This window comes from Trichomycterus rosablanca, chromosome 10, assembly GCF_030014385.1.
Source record: "Trichomycterus rosablanca isolate fTriRos1 chromosome 10, fTriRos1.hap1, whole genome shotgun sequence".
In the NCBI taxonomy this organism is placed as follows: domain Eukaryota; kingdom Metazoa; phylum Chordata; class Actinopteri; order Siluriformes; family Trichomycteridae; genus Trichomycterus; species Trichomycterus rosablanca.
In genome coordinates, this window is record NC_085997.1 from 29,292,636 (window position 1) to 29,305,869 (window position 13,234).

General features: G+C 40.8%; 1 protein-coding gene across 1 annotated transcript in view; it reads right to left on the minus strand.

Annotated features, from left to right (window-relative positions):
* The window catches only part of cacna1g (calcium channel, voltage-dependent, T type, alpha 1G subunit), a 349,320-nt gene that overhangs the window by 183,172 nt on the left and 152,914 nt on the right, over window positions 1–13,234 (minus strand). Inside the window, exon 3 of the mRNA XM_063003080.1 lies at window positions 3,667–3,778. Within this exon, the coding sequence (XP_062859150.1) occupies window positions 3,667–3,778 (112 nt within the window). The remainder of the gene's footprint in view (window positions 1–3,666; window positions 3,779–13,234) is intronic.

Below are 13,234 nucleotides of genomic sequence, written 5' to 3' on the forward strand. Positions count from 1 at the left end.
GCCGCCACACATGCTGGACACCATCTGAGCCAAACAAGTTTATCTTGGTCTCGTCAGACCACAGGGCATTCCAGTAATCCATGTTCTTGGACTGCTTGTCTTCAGCAAACTGTTTGCGGGCTTTCTTGTGCGTCAGCTTCCTTCTGGGATGACGTCCATGCAGACCGAGTTGATGCAGTGTGCGGCGTATGGTCTGAGCACTGACAGGCTGACCTCCCACGTCTTCAACCTCTGCAGCAATGCTGGCAGCACTCATGTGTCTATTTTTTAAAGCCAACCTCTGGATATGACGCCGAACACGTGGACTCAACTTCTTTGGTCGACCCTGGCGAAGCCTGTTCCGAGTGGAACCTGTCCTGGAAAACCGCTGTATGACCTTGGCCACCATGCTGTAGCTCAGTTTCAGGGTGTTAGCAATCTTCTTATAGCCCAGGCCATCTTTGTGGAGAGCAACAATTCTATTTCTCACATCCTCAGAGAGTTCTTTGCCATGAGGTGCCATGTTGAATATCCAGTGGCCAGTATGAGAGAATTGTACCCAAAACACCAAATTTAACAGCCCTGCTCCCCATTTACACCTGGGACCTTGACACATGACACCAGGGAGGGACAACGACACATTTGGGCACAATTTGGACATGTTCACTGTGGGGTGTACTCACTTATGTTGCCAGCTATTTAGACATTAATGGCTGTGTGTTGAGTTATTTTCAGAAGACAGTAAATCTACACTGCTATACAAGCTGTACACTGACTACTCTAAGTTATATCCAAGTTTCATGTCTATAGTGTTGTCCCATGAAAAGATATAATGAAATATTTGCAGAAATGTGAGGGGTGTACTCACTTTTGTGATACACTGTATATATATATATATATATATATATATATATATATATATATATATATATATATATATATATATATATATATATATATATACAGGTCCTTCTCAAAAAATTAGCATATTGTGATGAAGTTCATTATTTTCCATAATGTAATGATAAAAATTAAACTTTCATATATTTTAGATTCATTGCACACCAACTGAAATATTTCAGGTCTTTTATTGTTTTAATACTGATGATTTTGGCATACAGCTCATGAAAACCCAAAATTCCTATCTCAAAAAATTAGCATATCATGAAAAGGTTCTCTAAACGAGCTATTAACCTAATCATCTGAATCAACGAATTAACTCTAAACACCTGCAAAAGATTCCTGAGGCTTTTAAAAACTCCCAGCCTGGTTCATTACTCAAAACTGCAATCATGGGTAAGACTGCCGACCTGACTGCTGTCCAGAAGGCCATCATTGACACCCTCAAGCAAGAGGGTAAGACACAGAAAGAAATTTCTGAACGAATAGGCTGTTCCCAGAGTGCTGTATCAAGGCACCTCAGTGGGAAGTCTATGGGAAGGAAAAAGTGTGGCAGAAAACGCTGCACAACGAGAAGAGGTGACCGGACCCTGAGGAAGATTGTGGAGAAGGGCCGATTCCAGACCTTGGGGGACCTGCGGAAGCAGTGGACTGAGTCTGGAGTAGAAACATCCAGAGCCACCGTGCACAGGCGTGTGCAGGAAATGGGCTACAGGTGCCGCATTCCCCAGGTCAAGCCACTTTTGAACCAGAAACAGCGGCAGAAGCGCCTGACCTGGGCTACAGAGAAGCAGCACTGGACTGTTGCTCAGTGGTCCAAAGTACTGTTTTCGGAAATCAAGGTGCCAGAGTCTGGAGGAAGACTGGGGAGAAGGAAATGCCAAAATGCCTGAAGTCCAGTGTCAAGTACCCACAGTCAGTGATGGTCTGGGGTGCCATGTCAGCTGCTGGTGTTGGTCCACTGTGTTTTATCAAGGGCAGGGTCAATGCAGCTAGCTATCAGGAGATTTTGGAGCACTTCATGCTTCCATCTGCTGAAAAGCTTTATGGAGATGAAGATTTCATTTTTCAGCACGACCTGGCACCTGCTTACAGTGCCAAAACCACTGGTGAATGGTTTACTGACCATGGTATTACTGTGCTCAATTGGCCTGCCAACTCTCCTGACCTGAACCCCATAGAGAATCTGTGGGATATTGTGAAGAGAAAGTTGAGAGACACAAGACCCAACACTCTCCATAGAGAATCTGTGGGATATTGTGAAGAGAAAGTTGAGAGACACAAGACCCAACACTCTGGATGAGCTTAAGGCCGCTATCGAAGCATCCTGGGCCTCCATAACACCTCAGCAGTGCCACAGGCTGATTGCCTCCATGCCACGCCGCATTGAAGCAGTCATTTCTGCAAAAGGATTCCCGACCAAGTATTGAGTGCATAACTGAACATAATTATTTGAAGGTTGACTTTTTTTGTATTAAAAACACTTTTCTTTTATTGGTCGGATGAAATATGCTAATTTTTTGAGATAGGAATTTTGGGTTTTCATGAGCTGTATGCCAAAATCATCAGTATTAAAACAATAAAAGACCTGAAATATTTCAGTTGGTGTGCAATGAATCTAAAATATATGAAAGTTTAATTTTTATCATTACATTATGGAAAATAATGAACTTTATCACAATATGCTAATTTTTTGAGAAGGACCTGTATATATATATATATATATATATATATATATATATATATATATATATATATATATATGTATATATATATATATATATATATATATATATATATAAATAATCGACCAGGCATAACGTTATGACCACTGACAGGTGACGTGAATAACACTAATTATCTCTTCATCACAGCACCTGTTAGTGGGTGGGATATATTAGGCAGCAAGTGAACATTTTATCCTCAAAGTTGAAGAACTGAAACTGCAACTCTTGTGGGGTGTTCCCGTTCTGCAGTGGTCAGTATCTATCAAAAGTGGTCCAAGGAAAAAACAGTGGTAAACCGGCGACAGGGTCATGGGCGACCAAAGCTCATTGATGCACTTGGGGAGCGAAGGCTGGTCCGTGTGGTCCGATCCAACAGACGAGCTGCTGTAGCTCAAATCGCTGAAGAAGTTAATGCTGGTTCTGATAGAAGGGTGTCAGAATACACAGTGCATAACAGTTTGTTGCGTATGGGGCTGCATAGTCGCAGATCAGTCAGGGTGCCCATGCTGAGCCCTGTTCACCATCCTATAAGAATAGTTTGGCTTATCTAAATACAAGGCACCACTGCAAATCAGCTAAAAATTTGACTGAATGTTGTTCCTGATCAAAATAAAATAAAATAAATTTTAAAAATAGTAATAACTGTTTGCATGGCAGGTTCCAAGACCAGTGTTAAGATTGCCAGTGTCATGCATGTTTCCTGAACTTTTAGGGGGGGTCCCAGATTGAATACAACAGGGAAAGAGTGTGACTAACAAGCTGCACATAAAACATTAAGCTTTAACTAGTGATTGACTACACAGGACAGCTAGTGTATATGGCAAACGTGGATATGATATGATGGTCCCATTATAATGGACACTCATTATCAAACTTGTTTCATATTTTTCAGTGTTCTAAAGTATCCCAGCAGTGCCATCAGCAAGAGTACAAAAGTTGCAACAACAAATTATTTAATAGTGTTCTGACACTAGTATTTTACAGGTGGGTGTGGGTGTGTGTGTGTGTGTGTGTGTGTGTGTGTGTGTGTGTGTGTGTGTGTGTGTGGGGAGACACTCACCTCTAGGATTTTGCAGCGTTCTGAACCACAGTCACTGTCCTCACACGGGTGAAACATTCCTAATGTCACACAGTTCAGCAGGATCACCAGCATACTGGCACGCTCGAACCATGTACGAAAGAGCAGTTAAGGAACATGGAGCAGAGAAATATTACACAATTCATACACTTTACAAAAATTGATAGAAAAAGGAATAAAATCACTTGACATGACAGGTGGGTAGCTGACTAGGAATATGCACAGAATATATCAGAAGTTAATAATATAGCAGTGTATTACTAATGTATCAGAAATTCAATTAAGATATTATATTGCTTTAAAAAGTTCTATTCTTATTTAGATTTCGTGTTTGTGTACATATTGGAAAAAAAAGTTTAAATTATTTATTTACTAGGATTTTATCTTCACACAAGGTTCATCAGTTCACGAGTTTATATCGAACACAGTCGCATGTTTTTGGACTGTGGGAGGAAACCAGAGCACCCGGAGTAAACCCACGCAGACACGGGGAGAACATGCAAACTCCACACAGAAAGGACCCGGACCGCCCCACCTGGGGATCGAACCCAGGACCTTCTTGCTGTGAGGCGACAGTGTTACCCACTTAGCCACAGTGCAGCCCCGCTTCAATCAATACATTACATTTACATTTTCGGCATTTAGCAGACGCCTTTATCCAAAGCGACTTACATTACAGTTACAGCATACAGTCTGAGCAACTGATGGTTAAGGGCCATGCTCAAGGGCCTAACAGCAGCAACCTGGCAGTGGTGGGGCTTGAACAGCAACCTTCTGGTTACTAGTCCAGTACCTTAACCACTAGGCTATGGCTTGCTCTAGTAATCAGTGGAGTCTTTACTTGGCTCTCGCTAAAGCTGTTATTTGCCATTTTTATTTGTATTTTGTGTCTCTCTTGTAATTTTATGAAGCTAGTGTTTTTGTGTATACGCTCTGCTATGTACTGTCTATATCTTAATTATTTTTGTTGTTTTTTTCTCGGCAAACAGGCCCAATTTGTAAACAATTGTTTACAAAAAAGCATGTACATGTTTCTCAGCATTGTAAAGAAATAATAGTGTTATTTTTTTAATATATGTTCTTTATGCATTTTCTTTCCCTTTGTTCTCCCTTTTTTCTCCCTTTTTTTCGTGCGTCCGATTGCTCGATTGCCCGATTGCGTCATGCTTCCTCCCCACCAATGCCGATCCCTGCTCTGATCTTATCACCTACACTTTGACGAGTGCAGTACAGCTCAGCGTTGTGTACGGAGAGACACACCCTGAGAGCACTATTTTCTCATCTGTGCAGGCTCCATCAATCAGCCAGCAGAATAATAGTGTTATTTGTTTTTTTAATGATCTGTAGTTTTAGAACGTTAGATAAGTGGGAATTGAATGATAAAGCAGCATTGTGTTGTACCAGTGTCCTGAGCTGCTTTTGATTTTATAGAACAATCATCAGGTTCTTCCAGTTCAGGCACTATGAAAAAAATTTTTGATACTATGAAATAGCTAAACAGTCTCTGGACAGATAAAGTCAAACACTTGTAAGGGACAAGTGGTTTTTGTAACCGATTTGAACATTTTTTTATTGTTAAACTTTGCTGCATGGCTATTTATATTCCTAAAGATATGAATGAAAAACTAATGGGCCGATTTGCCATATGTAATACCATAGTTACCCTTGTCAAAAGCATGTATTCTGCTGTCTGATAATAAACCAACTGAAATTTAGCCAGTATTCTTCATTATAAAACTTACCGGCATTGAACCTCCTTCACTGAACCTCTACGACTGAACCTCTGAGTCAATTTGCCAGCACAAAGATTAAACAAGCACTTTATCTGATGATCAAAGGAAAGATCTGAGATGATAAAAAGTATAATTATCTATCAGTCTGGAAAAGATCTCTACAAACCCACAGTAAGAGCTTTTATCTTTAAATGGAGAACACTTGGAACAGAATCTTTTCAGGAGTTGTCAGTCTCCCAAAAATACTCCAAGAGCACAAGCTAAACTCATCAAGAACATCACAAACTATACACCAAAAAATACCCAGAGCTGCAGGCTGACGGTGCCTCAGCTGAGGTCAGTGTTAGTGACTCCACAATCTGAAACAGATTGGATAAAAATTTACTTTATGGGAGAGCAGCTCAGCATTAACCACCAAGTAGAAAATAAATGTTTGTGACACGTTTGCCAAAAACCACCTGGATGATTCCCAAGCTCTGATAGGTCAAAAAAGAAAATTAGTACGGCATGATCCCATTATGTCTGGCATGAGGCAAAGATGGGAGTTTTATACTGTGCATATTATTCCCACAGCCGTTGTGGTGGTGCACTTCTACCTGCACAACTTATCTGTAAACAAGTTTAACACATTTGAGCTCATTAATGGTTTTAAAAATACTTAAATGTCTTTCGTTTATATACGCCGATCAGCCATAACATTAAAACCACCTCCTTGTTTCTACACTCTGTCCATTTTATCAGCTCCACTTACCATATACAACCCCTGGCAAAAATTATGGAATCACCACTCTTGGAAGATGTTCTTTCAATTGTTTAATTTTGAAGACATTATATGTTTTCTTGAAGGAAAGTTTTCACGTCCTTTGCCCTATGGCAAGATGCATTATCATCTTGAAAAATGAAGTCATCATCACCAAACATCCTTTCAACTGATGGAATAAGAAAAGCGTCCAAAATTTCAATGTGGACTTTGGCATTTATTGAAGACCATCTCCCCTGTGCCTTTACCCGACATGCAGGCCCATATCATCAACAACTGTGGAAATGAACATGTTTTCTTTAGGCAGTTATCTTCATAAATTTCATTGGACAGACACCAAACAAAAGTTCCAGCATCATCACCTTGCCCAATGCAGATTCGCGATTCATCACTGAAGATCACTTTTATCCAGTCACCCACAGTCCACGATTGCTTTTCTTTAGACTACTTTAACCTTGTTCTTTTCTTTTTAGGTGTTAATGATGGCTTTTGTTTGGCTTTTCTGTATGTAAATCCCATTTCTTTTAGGTGATTTCTTACAGTTCAGTCACAGACATTGACTCCACTTTCCGGCCACTTGTTTCTCATTTGTTTTGTTGTGCATTTTCTGTTTTCAAGACATATTGCTTTGTTTTCTATCTTGATGCTTTGATGTCTTACTTGGTCTACCAGTATGCTTCCCTTTTACAACCTTCCCATTTTGTTTGTACTTGGTCCAGATTTTAAACACAGCTTACTGGGAACAACCAACATATTTTGCGACATTCCACAATGATTTATCTTCTTGAAGGAGTTTTATAATCCTCTCATTTGTTTCAACTGACATATCTTGTGTTGGAACCATGATTCATGACAATCTGCTTTGTGCAACAGCTCTCCGAGGTGTGAGCACTCTTTTTAAACTGAAGAATAATTAGCAAATCTAATCTGCTGCAGATGTTTTGTTTTTAAACTGCAAATTACAGAGTGATTCCATAATTTTTTCCTCAGATTTGAGTGATTCCATATTTTTTTCCTCTACTTGATCTAAAAAAAAGCAATTGTGACTGACCACAACTATTATATTTGTTTCTTTTTTTTATTGTTTCTTAATGCCAGAAGGTTGACATTTTGAAAAATGATAGTTTTGTGGCATGTCTGTGATTTCTTTTTTTTCTACAAAATTAAACAATTGAAAGAACATCTTCCAAGAGTGGTGATTCCATAATTTTTGCCAGGGGTTGTAGAAGCACTTTGTAGTTCTACAATTACTGACTGTAGTCCATCTGTTTCTCTGCATGCTTTGTTAGCCCCCTTTTATGCTGTTCTTCAATGGTCAGGACCACCACAGAGCAGGTATTATTTAGGTGGTGGATCATTCTCAGCACTGCAGTGACACTGACATGGTGGTGGTGTGTTAGTGTGTGTTGTGCTGATATGAGTGGATAAGACACAGCAGTGCTGCTGGAGTTTTTAAATACCGTGTCCACTCACTCTCCACTCTATTAGACACTCCTACCTAGTTGGTCCACCTTGTAGATGTAAAGTCAGAGACGATCGCCCATCTACTGCTGCTGTTTGAGATGGTCATCTTCTAGACCTTCATCAGTGGTCACAGGACGCTGCCCACAGGGCGCTGTTGGCTGGATATTTTTGGTTGGTGGACAATTCTCAGTCCAGCAGTGAAAGTGAGGTGTTTAAAAACTTCAGCAGCGCTGCTGTGTCTTATCCACTCATACCAGCACAACACACACTAACACCCCACCACCATGTCAGTGTCACTGCAGTGCTGAGAAAAATCAAGAACGATCCACCACCCAAATAATACCTGCTCTGTAGTGGTCCTGGGAGAGTCCTGACCATTGAAGAACAGCATGAAAGGGGGCTAACAAAGCATGCAGAGAAACAGATGGACTACAGTCAGTAATTGTAGAACTACAAAGTGCTTCTATATGGTAAGTGGAGCTGATAACATGGACAGTGAGTGTAGAAATAAGGAGGTGGTTTTAACGTGATGGCTGATCGGTGTATACAACTTTAGAAAAGGTGTAGCGGATTTAATTATAGCTACAGGTGATGCAACCAGTTATTCAGTGTAGGAAATCTCACTTTTATATAAATCTGTTAATTAGATGGATAGATAAAAGAGCCATTTTCCTTCATCAGTAATAATTGTTCTTTAAAGATAAAGCTGTAAACATTTAGTGTGCCATCTGCAGCATTAAAGCAAAATCAGGACGAAGCCAACAATTATTCACACCTCAAAATAAAAATAACTAAATAAATTACATTAGCAGAATCACACAAATCACAAATGCTACATAATCAAATTGACACAGCGTACAGAAACATTGCTCTGTCCACAATACAGCAGGGTCAGTGCAGATAAACGCATTAAAGGAAAATAATGATTTCCTCATTAGGTTAGTCACTATTCCTCTTGACTTACTGGAAGCGGATGAATGATCTGCCTAATGCTGTTGCTAATTCATCACCGGGTAGGCGTGTGTCACCCGTCCACAGCAGCACTGTGCCCAGCCAGGGGTCGTGCTCACACATTTACATCTAAATTAAATACAGAATGCTAATGCTCACGCAGTGTGCTGAATGGGGTGGTAGCAGCGTAAGATCAGCTCGTTTTTCTCAATTACTGACAAAAAAAGACACCAGAGGAAACACAAAACCGCAGAGGTAACGTATGACAGGATGCAGCATCATACAAGTAAGGTAAAGAGGGGTTTTTAACTCTAGCAATTCACTTTATGCATCAATGGTCTCTAAAGGATGGTTTAGATAGATAGATAGATAGATGGATAGATACACTATATTGCCAAAAGTATTCGCTCGTCTGCCTTCACATGCATATGATCTTGAGTGCCGTCCCATTCTTAATCCATAGGGTTTAAATGATGTCGGCCCACCCGTTGCAGCTATAACAGCTTCAACTCTTCTGGGAAGGCTTTCCACAAGGTTTAGGAGTGTGTTTATGGGAATTTTTTGACCATTCTTCCAGAAGCGCATTTGTGAGGTCAGACACTGATGTTGGACGGGAAGGCCTGGCTCACAGTCTCTCTCTAATTCATCCCAAAGGTGTTCTATCGGGTTGAGGTCAGGACTCTGTGCAGGCCAGTCAAGTTCTTACACACCAAACTCGCTCATCCATGTCTTTATGGTCCTTGCTTTGTGCACAATGCTCAGTCATGTTGGAACAGGAAGGGGCCATCCCCAAACTGTTCCCACAAAGTTGGGAGCATGGAATTATCCAAAATCTCTTGGTATGCAGAAGCATTAAGAGTTCCTTTCACTGAAACTAAGGGGCCGAGCCCAACTCCTGTAAAACAACCCCACACCATAATCCCCCCTCCACCAAACTTTACACTTGGCACAATGCAGTCAGACAAGTACCGTTCTCCTGGCAACCGTCAAACCCAGACTCGTCCATCGGATTGCCAGACGGAGAAGCGTGATTCGTCACTCTAAAGAACACGTCTCCACTGCTCTAGAGTCCAGTGGCGGCATGCTTTACACCACTGCATCCGACGCTTTGCATTGCACTTGGTGATATAAGGCTTGGATGCAGCTGCTTGGCCATGGATACGCATTCCATGAAGCTCTCTACACACTGTTTTTGAGCTAATCTGGAGGCGTGGCCATGGAAGTGATTGGAACACCTGAATTCAATTATTTGGATGGGTAAATGAATACTTTTGGCAGTATAGTGTAGATAGATGGATGGATGGATGGATAGATAGATTTTCCGAGAGAGTCTAAAAAGCTTATAGAAACACTAAACCTCTCCTAATTATTACTGCTTATAAGTTCTCTCCACTAATTAAAAAGCATAAGAAAACAATAAAGAACACCTGAATTCAATTATTTGGATGGGTAAATGAATACTTTTGGCAGTATAGTGTAGATAGATGGATGGATGGATGGAAAGATAGATTTTCCGAGAGAGTCTAAAAAGCTTATAGAAACACTAAACCTCTCCTAATTATTACTGCTTATAAGTTCTCTCCACTAATTAAAAAGCATAGGAAAACAATAATATATATATATATATACAGTGTATCACAAAAGTGAGTACACCCCTCACATTTCTGCAGATATTTAAGTATATCTTTTCATGGGACAACACTGACAAAATGACACTTTGACACAATGAAAAGTAGTCTGTGTGCAGCTTATATAACAGTGTAAATTTATTCTTCCCTCAAAATAACTCAATATACAGCCATTAATGTCTAAACCACCGGCAACAAAAGTGAGTACACCCCTTAGTGAAAGTTCCTGAAGTGTCAATATTTTGTGTGGCCACCATTATTTCCCAGAACTGCCTTAACTCTCCTGGGCATGGAGTTTACCAGAGCTTCACAGGTTGCCACTGGAATGCTTTTCCACTCCTCCATGACGACATCACGGAGCTGGCGGATATTCGAGACTTTGCGCTCCTCCACCTTCCGCTTGAGGATGCCCCAAAGATGTTCTATTGGGTTTAGGTCTGGAGACATGCTTGGCCAGTCCATCACCTTTACCCTCAGCCTCTTCAATAAAGCAGTGGTCGTCTTAGAGGTGTGTTTGGGGTCATTATCATGCTGGAACACTGCCCTGCGACCCAGTTTCCAGAGGGAGGGGATCATGCTCTGCTTCAGTATTTCACAGTACATATTGGAGTTCATGTGTCCCTCAATGAAATGTAACTCCCCAACACCTGCTGCACTCATGCAGCCCCAGACCATGGCATTCCCACCACCATGCTTGACTGTAGGCATGACACACTTATCTTTGTACTCCTCACCTGATTGCCGCCACACATGCTTAAGACCATCTGAACCAAACAAATTAATCTTGGTCTCATCAGACCATAGGACATGGTTCCAGTAATCCTGGAATGCTGACAGCACTCCTGCGCCTATCTTTCAAAGACAGTAGTTGGATGTGACGCTGAGCACGTGCACTCAGCTTCTTTGGACGACCAACGCGAGGTCTGTTCTGAGTGGACCCTGCTCTTTTAAAACGCTGGATGATCTTGGCCACTGTGCTGCAGCTCAGTTTCAGGCTGTTGGCAATCTTCTTGTAGCCTTGGCCATCTTCATGTAGCGCAACAATTCGTCTTTTAAGATCCTCAGAGAGTTCTTTGCCATAAGGTGCCATGTTGGAACTTTCAGTGACCAGTATGAGAGAGTGTGAGAGCTGTACTACTAAATTGAACACACCTGCTCCCTATGCACACCTGAGACCTAGTAACACTAACGAGTCGCATGACATTTTGGAGGGAAAATGACAAGCAGTGCTCAATTTGGACATTTAGGGGTGTAGTCTCTTAGGGGTGTACTCACTTTTGTTGCCGGTGGTTTAGACATTAATGGCTGTATATTGAGTTATTTTGAGGGAAGAATAAATTTACACTGTTATATAAGCTGCACACAGACTACTTTTCATAGTGTCAAAGTGTCATTTTGTCAGTGTTGTCCCATGAAAAGATATACTTAAATATCTGCAGAAATGTGAGGGGTGTACTCACTTTTGTGATACACTGTATATATATACCCATATACTGTATATAGGAAAGGATGCAACAGAGCTAAATGTTGGTGGATTTTTTCAGTTGTTTTGTGCCGTCTTGAGAATCCAGTTTCCTAAACTCTGCCTTCATCACAAGCACATAAGAAAATAAAACCTCACAAGCACAAGTTAAAAACACCCAACTTCAAACCTCAAGACCTGAATATGTCAGAATGTTACAGATGCCTAAGTCAGACTCCCCTGCATGCTTGGAACAGCTAAGACTGTAATGTATTCTTCATGAATAATGTAACAAGACAGAATGTTTCTCACTTCAGCAGTCGGGGAAAGAACTAATTACAACCTGCTAACTGCTGATCGGCCTCGCTGATCTCCATGCTGTATTGCATCCTCAGCAAGATGAGTTGATACGTTTAGTGCAGATTGATAATGCTGTAAGTTAAGCCTATAATTCTGCATGCACCAATAAACCTCAAAAAAGGATCATGAGCAAAGAATCAGCGGTGGTGCTTTGCTGTGCAGCATTTTCAGTGAATACCATCGTCACCTAGTCTCTTCCTAAACAGCTTGGTTAAGGCAATCAAAGGCCTGGAGTTCTTTTGTGACTTTCTGAATAAGTCATTCATGCTTTTGGAAAAGGTCCAAAAAAAGTAACTTTTGGGAAGGTTCGCCACTATTCTGAATTTTCTACACATAAACACAATGGCTTTCACTGTGTTTCATTGTAGCCCTAGACATTTACAAAAAACATTGCCGATTCCAGAGGTCCAGGATTAAATCCTCATTTTTAGTCGGTGTCTAAGTTGCAAGATCAAGCCATACCATTTACATGTACATTTTCAGCATTTAGCAGACGCCTTTATCCAAAGCGACTTACATTGTAGTTACAGTATACAGTCTAAGCAACTGAAGGTTAAGGGCCTTGGCTCAATGGCCCAACAGCAGAAGCCTGGCAGTGGTGGGGCTTGAACCAGCAATTTTCTGATTACTAGTCCAGTACCACTAGGCTACGGCTTGCCACTGCCAGGTTGACACTGTTGGACCCCTGAGCAAGGCCCTTAATCTTCAATTGCTCAAAATGTAGTCATAATTGTAAGTCACTTTACAGAAAAGCTAAATTCTACTAATGTACAATGTAAATAAATAGTTTATATGTTTTTTACTGTCTTTGCACTCCCTCACCTCGCAAAAACAAGTAGAGGGTAAACGGGTTGGTCCTAATTGACCCAAAGTATAATTGAATGTACTGCCTTGTGTATTTAGGTAGTATCAGTCAAGTCAAGTCTTTGACTTCCAAGTCAAAAGGAAACCCACGCAGACACGGGGAGAACACGGGTGGCCCGGAGGATACTTTAAATAAATAGGATTTACGCAATTCATTATTCAGTTCTTCATTATTCAGTCCAGTCTGTGATGAAGTCCAATGATTTAATGCTTAATTTAACTGCTTAATTAAATTCGCAGTGTTCTTTTGTTATCTTGGTAAATTAAACCTTACCATGTATGAGATTCATGTTGTGCTAGTCAACACATGCTGATATAAGATAAAACA